Source organism: Zonotrichia albicollis, chromosome 8 (genome assembly GCF_047830755.1).
Source record: "Zonotrichia albicollis isolate bZonAlb1 chromosome 8, bZonAlb1.hap1, whole genome shotgun sequence".
NCBI lineage: Eukaryota > Metazoa > Chordata > Aves > Passeriformes > Passerellidae > Zonotrichia > Zonotrichia albicollis.
Window position 1 is genome coordinate 2522129 of NC_133826.1, and position 19782 is coordinate 2541910.

At 54.2% G+C, this 19782-nt stretch overlaps 1 protein-coding gene across 1 annotated transcript; it reads right to left on the reverse strand.

Moving 5' to 3' along the window:
* Positions 1–5870: 5870 nt before the first annotated feature.
* On the reverse strand, positions 5871–8154 carry FOXD3 (forkhead box D3). The gene has a single exon (XM_074545643.1). The coding sequence runs from the start codon at positions 7590–7592 to the stop codon at positions 6384–6386; it is 1209 nt and encodes a 402-aa protein (XP_074401744.1). The 5' UTR covers positions 7593–8154; the 3' UTR covers positions 5871–6383.
* Between the last annotated feature and the right edge of the window lie 11628 nt (positions 8155–19782).

Here is a 19782-nt window from a genome sequence, read left to right on the forward strand (position 1 = left end):
TTTATGTTCCTGCTGGGTAAAGTGTGTCCATGTCAGGATTTTGACAGGATGTCTGGAAATGACAAGTCTGTAAAATAAGGATAATCCTACAAATTCATCAGTTACAAACTTAGAGTTACACCTGAACGCACAGCGGGCTGGAGCTGCTCTATGGCACTGAAACAAGTGAATTCCCAGCCTGAGCAATCACCAGGGCAGATTCCTATTTCAGTGCCTCTCTCCTCTCCTTTTACTCTCCCCTCCAGGATTTTCCATGCCCGGAATTCCCTAAAGAGCAAGGCCGGGGAGCGCTGAGAACTCAGCTGCCCCCGAGTCCGTGCTCATTGCCTATGGACTATTACAAAAAAAATTAAAAGTAAATTTTAAAAAAGAGGAATTTGGGGGTTTTTCCTTGGAGATTATTGCTGATTCCGTGCTGGAGCTGGGACAAGCGAGCAGGAGCCCGCGGCCGCACATTCAAGTGCATTATTTCAATTAGCCGAGCGCTCTTTGTTGCAAGGTGAAATCATTCACTCCCCGCGAACGCTTTTTTATTGAATGCTTTCTAAATACTCGCATCGGGCGCGTCGCCTGGAATTGAGTCTCTGTCACTTGTGTTTCTGCGGTGACTTTGAGCAGATCAATGACTGGAAAAGGCATTCAGGACACATTGATACGGCGGGCTGGGAGACGAGCGCGGTTTGGTGCTCAGGAGTCGGGAGAAGCCGATAATGAGCAGATAAACGGCTTTTCTTAACCCTTGGCGTTCTCGGGAGGCTTCGCAGCTCCGCCGCCTCCTCTCCTCCACCCCGGCTCTCCGGCTTGATGGCAGCCGAGCGGTGGCAAGGCAAAAATCCATACATTTGGGATGAAATGGCCAAAATAACGAGAAAGTCTTTGCTAGGGCGAGCGGGGGTGAAGAGCCTGCGGCCATAAAAAGTTCCAGCTCTTGCAGAATTTCCTTTGTGGTGCCGGAGAGAGCGGGGGAACAAACTCAGGAGGCGTTTGCAATTGCAGATTCCCAATTGCAGATTCCCAGATTATCCCGAGCCCAGGACATCGCCCGGGATGTGGCGGGCACGGAGCATCGTGCCTCAGCAGCCTCGGCTCTTTCGCCTTCTCCTTTGCCGAGCAAAACCGGGATTAAACGCGTCAGAAACCACTACCTGAGCCCTCAGGGGGATGGATTTATTTTTATTTTCCTCCATTAAATATTGGCACTTAATAAAGTAATTACAGATTAGTGAAGGTTTGGGGTTTTTTCTTGAATTCCTGCCATTTTCTAGGCGCTGGGCTACACGGAGTTTCCCTCGTCCGGCCGGGGATCCCAACCCGGGGGATGCTCCGAGTCCTCGGTAAAGCAGAGCAGGACCTTTCCTTCCATCCTTTCCTGGACAGGAGGGATCGAGCGGTTTTCCTGTGTCCCGGTTTTTCCCTTTTCGCTGAAGTTCAAGAAAACCGGGATTTTATCGCACCTGGAGTTCAAGGACGCTCCCTCTCACATTTTGCCGTCTTAATAAAGTCGCGCGGTTCCCGCTTCCTCGGCTTGCTTACCAAATCCCGGATTAATAAAGTTTACTTAGTTATTTAAATAGATTAAATGTCACTTTTTAAATGGAAGGGGAAGGTTCTACCTTCCTGACCTATTTTTCATTTCTGATTTAGAAAAAGGCAAGATTAGCATGGATATTGCATTTTCAAGGACCTCGCCACTATTAAATAGACTGTTAAGTGCATTTTATGGCTGGAGAGTCTGTTCCCAGTTCAGTCTGGAAGACGTGCTAAGTTCATCTCTACCTGCTACATTGAACATTCACTGACTAAAATACTTCCTGTGGATGTAATACCTATGCTCTGTATCTTTTAAGTACATAACGCTTAATGTTTTAGGACTGGTAACACGTAATTCAATGAAAGCCCCCGGAATTGAAGAGTTGCCTCTCGGGAAAGCCGTGTTGGGGGTGTTTGCCCGGGTGCGGCTCGGGGAGAATGCGGGATGGATGGCACGGACGCTCCCGGCTGCGGAAGGAGGTTGGGGCGCATCAGTCGCCGCCCCGGGGGATGCCCGGGCTGTTCCGCAGCCGCGGGGATGGGCAGCGCAACTTGCGCTCGGAGCTCGCTGTGATCCTTCCCTCTCCGCCTTTTAACACCGATTAAATGCCCCCGGGAATGGCCAGGCTGGTTTTCCGCCTCCCCGGAGCAGGCGGGGACAGGCCCCGAGCGCACCTCAGACACGAAGGAGAGAACAGAAACTGCCCGAGGTGCCCCGAGAGGCAAAATCCCATCGAATTCCCCATCCCCCGGGACTGCCCCCTGACCCGCGCCCGCACGGGTGTGGGTAAATCCCCAATTCCCCTAAAGCTATCCTTGCTGTCTCTCTCCCGGAGCGGGACACCCCGCGAAGGATGAGGGGTGCCTCATTCCAAAGCCAAATGCTGGCGCTCCTTCCTTGGTGTCCGGCCCACAACACGCACCCCGAGCCGGCTCGGGCAGCGCTTGGCGGGGTAAATCCCCCGGTACCGCCGGCTCCGAGCCCAGCCCGTAACCCCTGAGGAAGCCAGAGCCGTCCTCAAACGGTGCCCGTGTCCCAGAGCGGGCTGGTGTCACCGGTGGATGATTCCTGCGGCCACCTCTCGGTGCGACAGCCCGAGAAGGGATGGACATCGCTCCGCGGCCGCCCGGAGCGCTCCCGGCGCTGTCCCCTGCGGTAACCCCGGCCTCAGCTGTGCCCTCCCGCAGCTCCGGAGCGGGGTCTCCGATCGCTGTCCCCCTCCGGGGACACTGCTGCGGCCACGCGGCTCTCGGCTGGGGGCGATACCCCGAACGCTGGGGCTGCTTGCTGAGATAAAAACACACGCGCGATAAACACACGTTTATAAATAACCGCAAAAGGTCTTTCCCTGCCTTTTCCAGCGCTCGCCGCCTTTCAACACCCATTAGCCGGAAACTTTCAGCCCCGCTCGGTGCCCGGGAGAGACCAGGGATGTTATAAATAGGCAGCGTTGGGAGCGGGTAGCGCGGAGAGGGGGAAAGGGGGGCGCAACTCCCGCGGCCGCGCAGCCAAAACGAGAGGATTCCCCGGGAGCCCCGCATCAGGCGAGGAAATGGCCCTGATGAGCCCCATCTCGTCCCCTTTTCAACCAGCGCGATGGTTTAGAGGATTAGGGCCAGATCCTGTCGGCAGATCCTATTCTAAATCCCTTCCCCGGGCGGAGGGAGCGGCGGGGCCGTCATTGGAATAAATCAGGAGCGGGGTCGGGGAGGGTGCAGGGGTGGCGGTTCTGGGTAAACTCTCGGGGCTGCGGGAGGGTCATTTCCCCGGTGTTTCGGATCTAGTTACTTCCAACACACCCCGGGGACCGACGTGACACGACTTATACTAATGGGCATCTGTCACCGGCCGTGTCAAGTTTTGCCATATGCGGCGGACAAGTTTGTGGAAGGGAAAACAAGGGAAAGAACAAGGGAAGCAGTTTCTGTTGTCTGGCTGCGGCCCGTGGCTGAGGGAACCCCGCCGGGATTTGCTGCTCCCGCTTCTCCCCGTTCCGGCTGTGGGGGCTGCGCCCGCTCCGCTGGGAGCCGGGAAAGCCGCTCCCGTCCCGGCTGCAAACCCTCCCCTATGCGGGGATCGACTTTTGACACCCCCATCTCCGATCCCCACCGGTAACTCTGCCGGGACGCCCCGTCGTGCCGCCCACTGCAAGAGCGCGCCCGGCTCGGTGCCGTCCCGGGGGCTGCAGGCACCGGGGGTGCTCCCGATCCCCCGAATTGCTCCCGGACTCCCCGATGACTCCCGGCCCCGGGGATGTTCCCGGCCCCGAGGGTGTTCCCGGCCCCGGAGGTGCTCCCGAGCCCGCGGGCCGTGAGGGCGATCCCGGTCCCGCGGATGCTCCGGGGGATTCCCGGATCCCGGTGCTGCGGGGATGCTCCCGGCCCCGGGGGTGCTCCCGGCCCCGGGGGGGCGCGCCCGTTCCCCGCGGGTGCAGCGGGAGCTGCCGCGCCCCCCGCAGGCCCCGGTGCGCCACTGCAGCCCCGCCGCCACCGGGAGCCCCCGGCTGCGGGCACGGCCCCGCTGCCGCTCACGGCCCCGCGGCTGCGGGCAGCCGGCGGCCCCGGATGGGGAGCTCATCCCGGGGTTTCTCCCGAGCCCCGCGCCTTCCCCGTGCCGCCCGGCCCCGGAGCCGCCGCCGCCGCTTCCCCGGGAAAGGCTTCTCCTGTGGGCCTGGCTGTCCTCGGCGATGGAGGGGACAGCGGGGGAGAGAAAGAGAGGCCGGAGGTTACGGAGGGAGAAGCCGCTGCCCGAGGGAGGCAGCGGGCAGGAAAGTTGCCGGTGCCGCTGCCGCCGGCGCGCAGATGCCGAGCGGAGGCATTGCTGCTATGTGGGGAAATATGAGCGAGTAATTTTATAAGTAACAAAGGCTGGGGAATGGAATGAGCCCCTGTTATCCGGTGTCCTCTGGAAGCCCTGGATCAGCAGCTTCTTGAGCCTCGCAGCGACTCCGGGCAGAGGCTCCTTTCTTTTTTCCCAGGGGATCGGCTAAATATAGAAAGCCCCTCGATCGCACGAATCACCCACCATTTGCTGTTTGTGTAAAACCGATTAGCCAGACACAACTGTGAAGCAGCTCGTTCCTCTGACACCGCCGCATTCCGCTCCGCGGGGCTCCGCGGGGCCGTGGGTGCCCGCGCAGGGCCCCGCGTGTCCCCGCTCCCTGCAGGTCCTCCCTGTCCCCGGCAGATGATTAGCGAGTCCTTATTTATAAAGTTCAAACGATCTCATCACCGGGGCTGCTCGGTTTATTTTAGTCTATGTATGCGGAGGTATAAATATTTACTTAGGAAGAAATAATATTTACTGCTTACCAGGAAAGCAAGGACACTTTTATTTATATATTTATTTTAAATCCGCGGCTGCCAGAGGGTTGTTGGAGGGGAAATAAGCCCCTGCTTCAGCTCCTCCCGCAGCCGAGCCTGCCGCATCCCGCATCCCGCCTGCATTTTACGCCGCCGATTTTCCTAACAAAGACAACGAATTATTTGAGCGGAAAAGCGAAATCCACGACGCTTTTCCAAGGTGACAAAAATTCAACTTTTTAAGAAGGAGATAATAAAGCACCAAACACTGTCAGTGCACGGGAGACACCGAGATCTCAGCAGGCTCAACCCCCCGACGCTCCGCTTTAAATATTAGAGCGCTACATATTAATTCCTTTTTTATTTTCATTTTAACTGTCTCCTTATTTTAGCCCCGAAAATACACATGTATATATACATGTATGTATATATGTATGTATATTATTTTTAATTTTAACAGCTGCTGTTAAAGCTGAGTTATTAGGAATTAACTGGGAAAGGCCGATCCTTTCCCGGGGGAAGAACCGCTGCTTTAACCCTGATTATTTTCCTGATCTAAACGAAAGATCCGCGCTCGCACACCGCACGGCCATGGCCTGAATATATATATTTTTTTCCCCTCTAAAATAAATAGTAAACATTGATTAAATCAACCCAACGTGTTTTATTTAAAATAATTTCCCTTATAATTAACCCCGATCGCAGACCCAAAGCGTACCTATTCCGGCCGGGAATGCCGCAGCGCGGGGATGTAGTGCTGAAGTCAGGCCGAGAAAAATTAATATATTTAGTGAAAAACCACTGCGCGCTAGCGGGAGTCTCGGATCTGCCGGGGAAGGTCGGATTTGGAAGGAACCGGGGTGATGCCGCCAACGAGCAGGGCCGGGCGCTGTCGCTGCGCGGCCGAAGCGGGTGCAGGGACCGCGGGGAACCCGCCCGCGCCGCCGCCCGCGGAACCCAAAGCTCCGCAGCACCGGAGAACCGGAGCCCCCATCGCGCCTCTCCAGCCCCCGCGGCCGCGCAGCCCGTCCTGCGGGCGGGGGTCACAAAGACACCGCTCACACAGAGACGGGCAGAGCATTTTAAAAATTTATTTACAAAGTTGTGTACAACACGAAGGGATAACATTTAGAATACATATATTCATTCATATATAAACAGACTTCTATAATAGAATGACAGCGTTTTTCATCCTTTTTTTTTCTCTCCAAAATTCTCTTTTCTTTTTTTCTGTTCGTTCGTTTAATATTTAAAATTTCCCCCGCTTATTTCTGTTTTATACAATTATTTTTTTTTTTCCTCGTTTGTTCGTTTATTTCGGATAAAACCGCTCGGAGCGCCGGAACCTTCAAAAAAAGTGAAAGTTCGCAGCTCCTAATCGCGACCGTCATTTTCGCCTCTTTAGAAAAATAAAAACCCCGAAAGCAACGTCAGTGATTTTTGATACAAATATGTACAAGCGGCGGCGGCCGCTGCTGCTGCTGCTCCGGCTCCGGGCGGCCGCGGAGCCCCGAGGGGGCGGCCGGAGCTGCCCGGGGCGCTGCCCGGGGCTACTGCGCGGGCCACTTGGCCTGCACGGCGGCGGCGGGGGCGGCGGGCTGCAGGAACTGCCCCGCGATGATGTTGGTAGGCACGCTGAGGATGGGCGCGATGGCCGCCGTGGTCCTGGCCAGCGCCAGCGGCTGGTGGGCCATGAGCGCCGACTGCACGGTGACCGGCGGCCGCAGGAAAGTCTGTGCGCTGGCGGCCGAGCTGGCGGCGGGCACGCCGATGATGTTCTCGATGCTGAAGGACGGGCGGCTGCTGGGCTCCGACTTGACGATGGAGCCGGCGGCGCCCAGGCTGTTGAGCTGCAGCTGCAGGCTGGGGCTGAGCTGGGAATTGAAGGCTTTGCGGCTGAGCTCGCTGGACGGCAGCAGCGGCACGGCGGGCGGCAGCATGGGCCCCACCGGGGGGATGTAGGGGTACTGCAGCGCGGCCGCGGCCGCCGCGGGATGCGTGTAGGCGCCGGGGTGCAGCCCGTAGGGGCGGCCATAGGGTCCGGCCAGGCCGTAGGCGCCGAAGCCCTGCATCATCAGAGCCGTCTGGTCCCGCAGGTGCTCCTGCTGGTGCCGCTTGAAGCGCTTCCTGCGGCGGAGGAAGCTGCCGTTGTCGAACATGTCCTCGGACTGCGGGTCCAGCGTCCAGTAGTTGCCCTTGCCCGGGTTGCCGGGCTCCCGGGGGATCTTGACGAAGCAGTCGTTGAGGGAGAGGTTGTGGCGGATGCTGTTCTGCCAGGCGGGGAACTTCTCCCGGTAGTAGGGGAAGCGGTTGCTGATGAACTCGCAGATGCCGCTGAGCGTCAGCTTCTTCTGCGGGCTCTGCAGGATGGCCATGGTGATGAGGGCGATGTACGAGTAGGGCGGCTTCACCAGGCTGCTCTTGGGCTTGCTCTGCCCCGCTGCCCCGCCGCCGCCGCCGCCGCTCGCCCCCTCCTCGCCGCCCCCCTTGCCGCCCTCGGCCGCGCCGCCGGGGGCCGTCCCGGCCGGGCTCCCGCTGCCGCTGCTGCCGCTCTCCGCGCCCGCCTCCGCGGGCAGCGCCAGCTCCGCCGCCTCGTCCAGCGGCAGGCGCGGCAGGGCGGCGGGGCTGCCGGCCTCGCCCTCGCTGTCCTTGCCCGGCCCGTCGTCGCCCTCGCCCACCACGTCGATATCCACATCCTCGGCCGCCGGGACGGCGGGGCCGGACATGTCGCTGGCGCTGCCGCCGCCCGACAGGGTCATCCCCGCTCGGCGGACGGGGCGCGGCGGCGGCGGCGGCGGGGTCTCCCGCCCGCACCGGGCTCCCCCCGCGCCCCGCTCCCGCCGCTGCTCCGACCGGCCCCGGGGGCTACACCCGAGCGGCCCGGCTGCGCCCCGCGGCGCCGTCCCCGCGGGGCATGGGGCGGCCGCGCCCGCTGCTCTCCCGTCCGCGGGGCTGCCCTGGCCGCCCGGTCACCTCCCGCCGCCGGGCATCGGGGCTCAGGCGGCGCCGCCGGATCCCGCCCGCCGCGATGCGCGCCCGGGGGCGCCGCGCATGGGGCCGCTCCGCGGGCCGCCGCCGCTCCACCGCTCCGCTCCGCGGCCGCGCCGCGCACCGCTCCGCCGCCCTCCGCGCCGCCTGGGCTGTTTGGGATTTTTTTTCTTTCCTCTTCCCTCTTTGCTCCTCTGGTCTGGCTTTTTTTGGCCGCTGCTTTTTCCCCCCCTCGGCGGAGGGAGGGGACGGAGCTGCCGGCGGCCGGGCCGGGCGGGGCGGGGGCAGGAGGCCGGGGGTCGCGGGGCCTCGCTCGCCACTTTGGCAGCGCGGCGGTCCCGACTGCCTGATAGATTACTTTCCCGTTAAAGATATACTCGGAGGCGGCTCCACGTGACCGCCTGACGTCAGGCGCCCCGCTGTGAAGTCATGCAAAACTCGAGTTGTTTCATGGACTGTCAACAAAGAGCGGCGGCGGCTCCGCTCGGCCCGCCCCGACGGGGCCCGACGGCACCGGCACCGTTCGGCCCCCGAGGAAGCGCCGCCGCTCCGGGGCTCGCCGCTGCCGCTCTCGGTGAGCAGCGCCCGGAGCCGCCGCTCTCGGGGCGCTCGGCAGCGCAGGCTCGGCGGATGCGCCGCCGCAGGAGCGCTTAAAAGCACCAAGTTTGGGCTTTGAAACCACTTTTCTGTGGGTTTCTATTTTTTTTTTATTTTTTTTTTTTTCCAGCGGCAGCAGCACCAGCTGGGAACGGAAGACCAGAGAATAGCTATTGATTTATCTATTAGGTTAGTTGCAGAGAGAAATAAAAAAGACGTAAAATAACAAAGGAAAACTATAAATAAAGAACCTTTTAACCGGTTACTTTTTTTTCCCCTTTTTTTCTCTTTGCTTTTTTTGGTTTTTTTTTTTTTTTCTTTCCAGAGGTGTTAACGACTTAATCATTGCGGGCTTTAGCATATGAAAAAGTAGGAAATGAGGGAGTGTGTGTGAATGTGAGGACCGTATTGCCGCGGCCCCAGGTAAGCCCCGGCCCGGGGAAAGGCGCCCGGCGGGGCGGGAGGGGGCCCGGCCGCCCGCCCTGCCCCGGTGCGGAACCCGGGCGGCTCCGGGGTTTGGCTTTTCCATCCGTCCCTCCGAGCCCTTCGCTCTGCTGCTTCCCGCACGTGTTGTCCGCTTTCGGTAAATACAATTAAATTAGGGAAATGCCCCAGGAGTCAACGATTTCCCACGAGCGGCGCTGGTTTAGGGAGAGCCATTCCCGTCCTTGTCCCAAAGCCGTCGGGGCTCGGAGGGGCCGCTGTCCCGGGCCCGTTCCCGGGGGTGGATGGGGGACCCTTCCCGCGGGCGCGGAGCCGCTTTTCCCCGCGTGTCCCGCAGGATCTCCGCGGCCCGTGACCTCCGCGCCCGCGCACCGCCCGCTGTCACACGCGCAGTCACAGAGCCACACATACACACTCGCCTTGTGTGACAATCGGAGAGCAGCAAAGCCTCTCCCAGGGAAAAAAAAGAGGAAAAACCCCAACTCCGCAGCCCCCTGCTCCATTTGTTGCGCTTTTCTTCGGCACAATAAAAGTCAAATTAATTGATTCGTGTTATTAATTACGGTGCTTAGCGTGAAAAGAAACGTTTCCCCTCGATTAGGGCTCTATTGTGCTAATCCCGTGTTCAATCACGGCTGCCGGCTGAGCGGGGCCGCCCCGCTCCGCGCCTCTCCGCGCCCCTCCGCGGCTCCCCGGCCTTCACCTGCTGAACTTCAGGGCAGCATTTCCATCCCCATCCCGTTGGAAACTATTCAGGAGCCCACCCGGGCGGAGAAAAGCTTTGCTAAAAATCAGGAAAGTTTCCCCCAAATAAAGCGGGAGCCCCCGAACCCGTGGAAGTTCAAGGGCTGGAGGTGAGCGGAAGCAGGAGCCGCGTCCTGCAAAGCGATAAAACAATTAAAGCAGCGCCCGTGGAGGAGGAAACCCACGATAATGACACGGCCAGAAATAGAAAGTGGGCGCCCATATAGACAGATAGATTTAGCAACAGGAGAAAAACAAACTGTATCGTCCGGATCGATACGGAGTCAAATAGAGACACGGCAGCGCAACGGGAAAAGGGAGGATGGAATAAGTTATGATAGAGAGGGAGAAATTAATTACAACTCAATTTGATTCTAATATGGGAAAGCAAGATCCTGGGCTGCGAAGCGAGTTAAAAATAAATCCGGAGGCTGAGCCTCGGGGGTGGGGGGGATTGTGGAGGAAAGACAGGGTTGGGGCAATTTCTGCTTCTGTAATCGTTTTAAAGGAAGGAGAAACCAAAGGTGTCCCCTTTCAGCTCCTTAAGCCTATTACTTTCACTAATGAGTTATATAAATCGTTGACCTGACCTGGATTAAACCAGCATTGTCGTTCGGTACAAACGTGCGGGGGTAACGGGGCTCGCAGGAAAGGGGCTGCGGGTGAGAAATCCCTGTAAAATAAACACATCCAAGGGAGAGGACACGACAGGGACACGCAGTCATCCCCCGACCGCCAGGACCGGGGTCGGGGCCGAAATGGGGCGAGCGGCGGGGCCTGGAACCCCCTTCAGCAGCGCTTTTCGCTGAAGATGTAGATTATTAAATATATATAATTTTTCCCCCTCTATTCTTAGGCCTCTATTTGCACGTGTTTGATTTCTTTTTTTTTTTTTTTAATTTTTTCCTTTTTTCCTTTTTTTTTTTTTTTTTTTTTAAATCGTAATAAGTCGCTCGTAAACCCGGCAGACCTCAGTGTAAAACGAAATTGGTCATGTTTCCAAAACGGTTTCGGATTTATTTGTATTGGAAATGTACAAACATCCATTCTGTAAAAGGCAACACGTTTAATTAACGATGAGAGAGCAGTTAGGGGCAGAAAGCTAGTAAAATTGTGTGATAAATTTATGGCATTGTTAGCGTGCTTTTAATTATGGCTATTATGTTAATTATTTCACATTAGCATGGAGTTATCAGCAGCATGTCAGATTTAATCAAAACGAGCCTTTCTCTCGAAAACTGTGCTTTTCATTCGCCGCGAGGAGAACGGGGGGTCCCGAGCCGAAACCGCTTCCCCCCTTCTTTATTTATTTAAAAATAAATAAATGAAGGCTTTTAAAAAGAGACTTCCCAATGAAAAGAGTGGCTGGACGTGATCCGGGCTGGTGCAGGCGGCAGATCCCTTTAGGCTACAGCGAGCAGCGCAGGGAGGCTGAGGAGAGAAGCGACGCTCTTGTTTTTTAGGAATTCACCATTTTCACCCCCTCCGGAGAAGGCATTTTATCATTTTGGATCATTCTGTCAAACAATATGATGTTGCTCATTTTTATCTGTCCCGTTTTACAAAGCCCCCGTTCACACTGCTGGCCAGGACAACGCGCCTCAGTACAAAAGAATAAAAGAGACAAGCCGGGAGGATACGGGATCGCTGCGTGGATCAAAAAGGAGGAAAGAGGAGGAGGTGTGTGTGTGTCTGTGTGTGTGTGAGTGCGTGTGTGTGTGTGTGCGTGTGTGTGTGTGTGTGTGTGCGCGGTGGGCTCGCAGCGGCCCCGGCCCGGCTCCGTGCCGGGCGCTGCCCCGCAGCTCCGCGCCCGCGGCTCCCGCACCCGCTCCGCACCCCGCGGGGCCGCTGCTGCCGGGGGAGCGACCCACCGCTTCCCCAAAGCCTTGCGGAGCTGCCGTGCAGGAATAAGAAGAATTGAACGTAGAAAAATACAAAGAGAAATTAAACCCCGCAGGTGTGCCGGCAGCGAGGCGGGCGGCGGAGTTTTGGGGCGCTCCGTCCGCGCCCGCGGAGAGCGGCGGCCATCGCTCCGCGCAGCCCCGCGCAGCCCGGCCGGCCCTGCCCGCGCCCCCTGCTCCGGCCGGCCCCGCTCCCCCTTCCCCACGGGAGCGGGGGGCTGCGACCACGGCAGCTGCTGGCTTATTTTTAGAGCATTTCCATTCCTCCGGTTAATTTTAGATCGATCCATTATTTAGCCCCAGTTCGCCTTTAGGGAAACCCAAGCTGGGGGCGGCCGGCGCTCCGCGGCTGCGGGACTTTCCCCCGTGCGAGGTGCGCGGCCGCGCAGCCAAGGCAACTTTGGGGATCCCCCCTCGCCCCCTGTGCGCTGCCGGAGGGACGGGGGGCGAGGGGCGCCTCCCCCGGCTGGCCCCGCGTGTCCCCGCGCTGTTTGCGCGCTGCCTTTCCCGCTGAGCCTGGCTTTCACCAGGCGCTGGTTTTCCACGACCTGCAGCCTTTTCCCCTTTGGGAGACACCCCCAAATCCACACACGGCGCCCCCTCCCTGCCCCTCCGAGCGGGGCCGAGGTGCCGGGGCTGCCCCGCGGGTCGGGCCCCGGGGGACCGCGGGTGCGTGGAGGAGGCACGGACCCCCGTGCGGCCCCTCGGGGGATGCGGGTGTCGGTGCGGTTCACATCGATGGGGCCGCACATGCTCCCCCCGGGCAGTCCCCGCCGTCGGGGCTCAGCCCCGCACCGTGTCCATCCTCCCTCAGCCCCGCACCGTGTCCACCCTCCCTCAGCCCCGCACCCTGTCCATCCTCCCTCAGCCCCGCACCCTGTCCATCCTCCCTCAGCCCCGCACCCTGTCCACCCTCCCTCAGCCCCGCACCGTGTCCACCCTCCCTCAGCCCCGCACCCTGTCCATCCTCCCTCAGCCCCGCACCGTGTCCATCCTCCCTCAGCCCCAGCGGCCGCACCCGGAGCCTCTCCCTGCCCCGGATCCAAACGCCGTGCTGGTGCAGAACCGCGAATCGCCTTCACTTTGGGGCTCGTTTCTCCTTGGCGCTGGTCATTGCTCCTCTGCGCTCCCCTCCCCTGGAAGCTGGCACGGTGCAGGTGGAGGGACACCCGGCCGTGCTGGCTCGGCTCGGCTCGCAGGGAGACATCCCCGACTTGGATACAGGCAGGAAAACATCCCGGGGAGCTGGCAAAACCAGGCAGCAGCACTCAGGTGTGTGCCAAGGAATCCTCTTGGGATCCACAAAATAAAATCAAAAGGGTCAGAAGAGTGGAGCCTGGTACAGGTTAGAGATTTGGGTGATTTACAAAGCAAGGAGAGAGCAAAATTAATCAAATAAGTTAAAATACAGAATTGTTATTAAGCAAATGAGGCTGTGTGAGCGGAGGAGCTCTGCCGCCTTTTGGGCGAGAGGGCTGCAAAGTTAGCTGAGACCTGATTTGAAAAACAAAAAACAAAAAACACCCAAACATTTGGCAGTCGTTCAATCAAAATTCGTTTGTTCTTCAGATTCTCATTTTGCAAATCCCCACTCTAAACAAATGGATATTTATCCCCGGTTTTGGCTGCAAGCACCTGCACCCACTCCGCAGTCCCACGCAGCCCTGGCATCCAGCAGCGCTGATTCCTGGAAGGGCCCTGCTCACGTCCCCAAACATCCCCAAAAAATGACTAAAACCCGTCCCCTGCACACGCTGGCACATCCCTGCCCCTGGAGGAGGCTCCTGTACTGTGAGCCGTAATAAATACACAGGAGCAAAATTCACAGGCAAAAAAAAAATTCCTTTAAATTTGATGGATTGGAATTCGTGGAGGGAAGGGATGGGTGGGAAGGGGTGACCCTGGCCAGGGCTGTGGGGGAGGCACAGGGCAGCCCCCAGCCCTGCTCCATATTGGGGTAAGACAGGGACACCCCCAGCTCATCCCCCAGGGAATGGCTGCTCTGGGAAGGGATGTGCTTAGGCCACCCTTGCTCCTCCAAAACCTTGGGATTCCTCCATTTAGGGATGGAAAGGGCACTCTGGATAGGCTCGGGAGAGAAGATTTTGTGCGACAACGAGGGAGTTTTATGTGAAAGTGTCCCTATTTATCTGAATAAACCAACAGGACAGAGTATTTGTTCCTTCATGTCCGTGTGGCCCGAAGGGATGGTGCAAGTTTGGCAGCAAATATGGGGACATGCCTTCAACGGGGGGGGGATGCAGCTCAAAAATAAAGGACACGACTCAAAATGAGGAGGCACGGAGAGGCAGCAGCTCCTTTCACCCCCTTCCCGGCGGGTTTGCTTGGCAGGTAGGCAGAGGTGTGAGGGACACACAGCAGGGCTGCTCGCTCAGTTATCCCCTGGCCAGCCAGATGCAAATGAAGACGCCAGGAGGATTTCCAGGACTGTGAGGAAATCCCTTGGCTGAAAACTGGGAGCTCTCCATGGGCTCCCAATTTTCCTTGGCTGAAAATTGGGAGCTTCCCCACACCGTGAGATCCACCAGCTGATTAATTTAATTTCATTTCATTTCTCAGCACAGCCAGGACACTGGTGGGAGCCAGCTCCCCCTCCCCGTGCTCTGCTGCTTCCCAGGGCTTTGTTTGTTTGTTTTTAGCAGGATAGCTCTGTACAGCACCCTCGATGCCCTTTACCAAGCACGCCAAGACAAGCGGTGAGTTATGGGTGTTGTTAATAAAATTACTCCGCTAATATTTTTCCCCAACTCGTGGAATATTATTGATGGGTCAGGGATGGGCCCATGCATCACCCCAGCTCCACGTGCACCATCCAAATGGGGCCTTGGTGGAGCGTAAGTGGTGCACAGGCCTTTTATGGGCCTTCTGCAGAACGCTGAATTTTACCCAAAATGCAGGTTAAAACCCATGTTAGGTATTAATGTAATCAGGTCCATAATCTCTCTATCAAAAACTCCCCAAGCACCTCTTCACCTGCTAAACCAGGTAGCTCCTTATCTGGAGAGTGCTGTAACACATTCTAGGGGACTTCTTGGCTGTTTTTGGGAAAGAAAATATGCATTTCTCAGTGCTTGCAAGTCCTGGCTTAGGGCAGGGACACCAAAGGGCCATCCTGACCTGCCAGTCCAACATTTTCCTCCTCCACCTTCAAACACAGAACTAAATTATCACAATTTTTCTATGAAAACTTGATGACCTCCACAAACATCTTGGAAAGAGATGCACCAACTGTAGGAGGAAAAAAATCCTGCTTTATTTCCCTCCCCACCAAAATTTATTTTTTAAGACCAAAAAAATATACATTTTTAATTTTTCTGGGGCAACACGCTTCCAGGAGAGCTGCAGATTCCTTCCCCCACGAAGCTTTATCAGTTTCATTCATCAGGGCATTTCTGCAAATTCCATTTAGATCCTTCACCTTATTAGAGGTATTTTATTAAACATTTTATTAAAGTCTTTTAATGCCTTCCAGGGCATGTTGTAAAACCCTACTGATTTCAGAAGCTTCTGGATGAGCTTTTCCAGCATTCCCATGTTGAGAGCACATGTTGGTAACTCAGCTCCTGTCCAGGACAGGACAGATAAAACCAGGGAGGGTTTTAACTTTGACCAAAATCATCATAGGGTGGTATTTCCAATTAAAAGTGGAGGATGTGAAGAATAAGTACTTATTCCCTAAAACACATCAATATTATTATTTTTTTTGTTGGATTTCCTGCTTTTGCTCAGGTAAGAAAAATTTCCAAGAGGAATTCCAGCTGAGGAAGTGATGAAACACGTTGAGCTGGGTCAGGCAGTATTTGCAGTCTGTAAATAAAGATTATTTAGGGACTCTTGGTAAAGTATTCTGTGATAGAAGAGTTCAACAGGCATTTTTAAATGGATTCTGAGCAACTGGGCAGAGAAAAAATATGTCTGTGGGACCATGAAACATTTATATGTCCAGAAGGAGACAGGGAAAAAAAAAAAAAAGCCAGCAATGATCTATCATAAGGGAGGAAATCTGCACCTCAGCATTTGCCAAAATGTCTTAATTACTTTGTAAACTCATCTAAATAAATAAAATGTGGAGGGCTGTCTGGGCTCTCTGCTAAGGAGCACTGAGTATTGCCTGGGGATAAAAATCTTAATGGTGCCCAGGGCTGGGCTTGTGCCCAGTCAGGGACTGACTGCTTGTGGTGCAGGAGGTCAGGATGTGGCCACGGGGCTGGGTGTCCGGTTTTCAGCTGTTTGAAGGGCCTGGAAGGGCCCGGAGTGGCCTTGGGGCAGCCCGCGTTTCAAAGGACGAGACGAGGCTTCAATTCTTCTTTCGGTCTTTATTAATTGTTTATCTAAAAGATTTTCTTTCGGCCCGACAGAGCTCTGCTCAGCAGCCAGCCATGAGCACACTGTGCTGCCCTCCGGGCGGTCACCTATCTTTATACCCAAAGTTACGTGTACAATATTTATCATTTTTCCCCAATACCTTTCACCCTTATTGCCCAGTGCACTTTTAGTAATGACCAATCCCAAAGTGCCACCATCACCACAGAAGAGGGAGGAGAAGAAGAAGAAGGAGAAGGACAGGACAGGCCCCAATTCCTCCATCTTACTTCTCTAAACCCCCCTGTACATAAATCCTAAACCCTGTGTCTCACCCTCTAATTAACCAATCCCTTCACCATTCACCCCGGTGAAACCCTCCTGTCCTCATACAGGTGTCGTCTCCTGTGTAGGATCAAAGTCCAGCCACCAGACACTTCTGGAACATTCCAGGACTCCCGAGCCCCCCAAGGGTGGTCTTGGTGGCACCTCAGTCCTGAGGTGCTGAGATCCCACAGCTGGGAACAGGTCCTGGAGGTGGGGAGTGATCCCTGCCCCAGCCTCGGCCACAGACAGCAAACTCACGCCCATTGTGGCTCCTCCTCACTTGGTTTTTACTGCTCCTTGTGTGAAAACGTCTCTGTGACACTCACAGATCATTCAGGGCCTGCACACCATGGTTATAAGAGGGTTCCTTGGCTTTATTTAAAACCTTCCTCTTTTTGTGGCTTTTCTCCTCAAAACCCTCATGAGGTCATTGCTCAGGGATGTGTTACACACGCTCCAGATAAGGAGCTACCTGGTTTGGCAGGTGAAGAGGGGCTTGGGGAGATTTTGATGGGGAGATTATGGACCTGATTACACTCTCCTGGTTCCTGTGACAAAGGTGATTGTGGCCCTGTGCTCCTCTGTGGTGAGAGCCCACCTCCAGCTCCGGGTCCCATCAGGATGTGGAGCTGCGGGATAAAACCCAGGGATGCTCCAGGATGGAGCTGCTGTGGAGCCAGGCTGGGGGTGCTCACCTGGAGAAGGGAAGGCTCCAGGGAGAGCTCAGAGCCCCTTCCACTGCCTAAAGGTGCATAGCATTTAAACCATGTAAATTAATGAGACTTAAATGTGTGCTTCGGGTTAACAATATTCTAAGGCTGAACTGGAGCTTCATTTTCCACATAGGTCTTGTTCAAATTTGTAAGGTAAATTTTCATCTTCATATGTATGAAATATCTTCCTTCCTGCCTTTCTCCTGATAGATTTTACCGTTTTATTTTCATTTCTTAGTGAACCTCAACCTGGAGCAATGGTCATTCCTGTACTGAGGCTGCAGCAAAGGCAGCTCCTGAGTGGTTTCAGGCTGGAAATGGGGCTGATGGGTGTTTAACAAACACAAACCAGATGAGAGAGCTTCATATTTAGTTTAATAAACTGTATTTTCTGACAAAGGTAATTGTCACCTTCTGTTTCATTCTGTGCATTTATTTTTGCTCATGGAGAGAGGATGACCAGAGGAGGCTCATGGCTGAGACTTGTCACACTATCCTGCTGCTTTGGCTTTTATTAATTAATTAATTAGGCTTCTAATAACTAACAGCCCAGTCCTGCACTCTTTCTGCATGCAAAAAAGGGCATTTTCTCATAAAGCTGTGCTGGATCCAGAACAACTTCACTCATGGCATTGCTTCCATTGCAGTAATTATTTACGGGAGTTTTTCCCTGAGTTGGTAAGGGTTTTTCAGGCTGTCATTCTGGGAAGGACATATGTCCAGCATAGCTATAGCTAGCATGTCCTGCATGATTTACATGTTTCTTACGTGTGTGAAATGTAATATACTTATATGTTTTGGAGCCATGTATTTAGATATGATCTCACATAAGTCTGGCAGATAAATATGTTCATCTCATATAGCACTGACATACTTATTTTCACTTAGGACTGCTTTTATTCAAGGACTTCTTTCTGTCCTTGGTGTTGGCTCATCTAGAGCATTATTAGGTCCAAATTTTCCCTTCAAATTTCAGTAAATGAAATAAAACCATGTAAGAAACGTAACCGTTGTGTTTAAGTTAAATATTAATGTTAGATATGGATCCAGTGGTGTAAAGATTGATGCCTGTCTGTATGGGATTTGATAATGGCTAGGAACAGGAATGATGTTTTATTTTCTATCTGCCCATGACATTTCAGTGACCAATCTCCAGGGTTTTATTCCTTCAAAGGATGGCATGGAACAGGCTGAGCTGCAGTGAATGGCACCTCCCTTGAAAAACAACTTTGTGCAACTTGCTGCCAGAATTACCTGGACAGAAATCTCCTTAAATTTGTGTTTCTTTCACATTTCTCATCTGATTTCCTGAAGCTGAGGAAGAAGAGGAAGGAAGAAGAGTGTCCTGATTCTGAGGAAGGTAGGAATCTGAAAATGGAGAACTTAAAAAAAAAAAAAATCAAGAGGAGAAATTAATTAAATAAATGCTAATATAGAAGTAAAAAACCCCACTGCCTGACAGGAGAGCAGCATTTTAATGGCATAATTTGTGAATAATCTTGCTGAAAGGTCTTTGTGCTCGCTGCCCTTTGGTACCTGACTGTGCTTCTGTGCTGCAATGTTTGCTCCTGGTTTCTCCTGCTAAAGTTTATAAAGCCAACTTTTAAAAAAAAGGGGGAAGTGTTTCCATAATTATCTCCTCACCAATCTACTGCAGTAAATTACCCCCCAGCCCCATGCCTTGGTGCTTAACACAAACCAGATGAGAGAGCCTCATATTTAGTTTAATAAACTGTAATTTCTGACAAAGGTAACTGTCACCTTCTGTTTCATTCTGTGCGTTTATTTTTCAAGCACCACAGCTGACCTCCGAACTCAATCTGCACTTGCCTATTGATGCATAAATATCTGTAATATCACAGTAAATTAAATTCAATTTTAAAGGGTTTCTATTTAACAATCTGTCAGAACTTTCACAGCGTTTGATTTCTAGTTTCCTCTGTCCACTGACAGGTTTATCTCGATATGGCTTGATTAATGAAACCTTTTATTTGCAGTAAGCACACCTATTATTACCATAATCTCTTAATGCTTGCTTAGGCAACATTGTGCTCTGACAGCAGGGCTCCAAAAACTTCCAGCCCCTTCACTCCTCAGCAGAACAGGCAGCAGGATTTGGGGTTGGAGAAGGGATGGCAGGGAATGGAGAAGTGGATGTCCTGCTCTCCCCTTTTGGGGATGTTTGAAAAATCAAGCAGTTTCCCAGTTTAGCAGGTTTGGAAATGTTATTTTCATGGAATAAATATGGCTTATTAGAGAGTATTTTCACTAAGATTAACAAATCCACATTTAGTTTTGATTAGTGTTTCCTAGGGAGGAAAGGGATGTCCTCAAGATGAGTTCTTATGGATGATTTGTTGAATTTAGGGAAATACACCATAGGATAGCCTGGAGAAGTTTGTATAGGTTTGGATATCAGAGTTGTTGACTCCAATTCCTAGTTTTCTTAGGAAAACCCTGAGAAAATCACTTCATCTCTCTGTGCTGTAATCCCATCTCACTGATGGTCGTGGGTAATGGAATAAATAGAATTACACCACGTGAGGGCCAAAGTAAAGCTGCTCCAGATGAGAGACAGTCAGGCCAAAATATTCCAATTTTCTTTCCTTACTGCACAGGAGGAAGTTGAATTCCTGATACCCCCACACTTCCAGCATGCAGAGTGTCTGAGGAGGGCTCTGCAGCAGGGATTTGAATGAAAGATGAGATGCCTTGGTATCCTGAGCAGGACAGAACGAGGAAGGAACCAGCAAATCACACCCCTGGACTAGGAAAAAATGTGATTTTCACCCCTGAGAGAGCTTCATGTTTAGACACATTAAGGAGAACTGCAAATTTCCCTGGATCCATGAGGAGTTTCTCTTTGCAGGTGAGGATGGACTTGCAGCCCCAGGGAGAGCAAAGGGAGCTGT

What these genes read in the sequence shown, in the direction of transcription:
- FOXD3 (XM_074545643.1), bottom strand. Translation starts at nt 7,592, where the DNA reads ATGACCCTGTCGGGCGGCGGCAGCGCCAGCGACATGTCCGGCCCCGCC.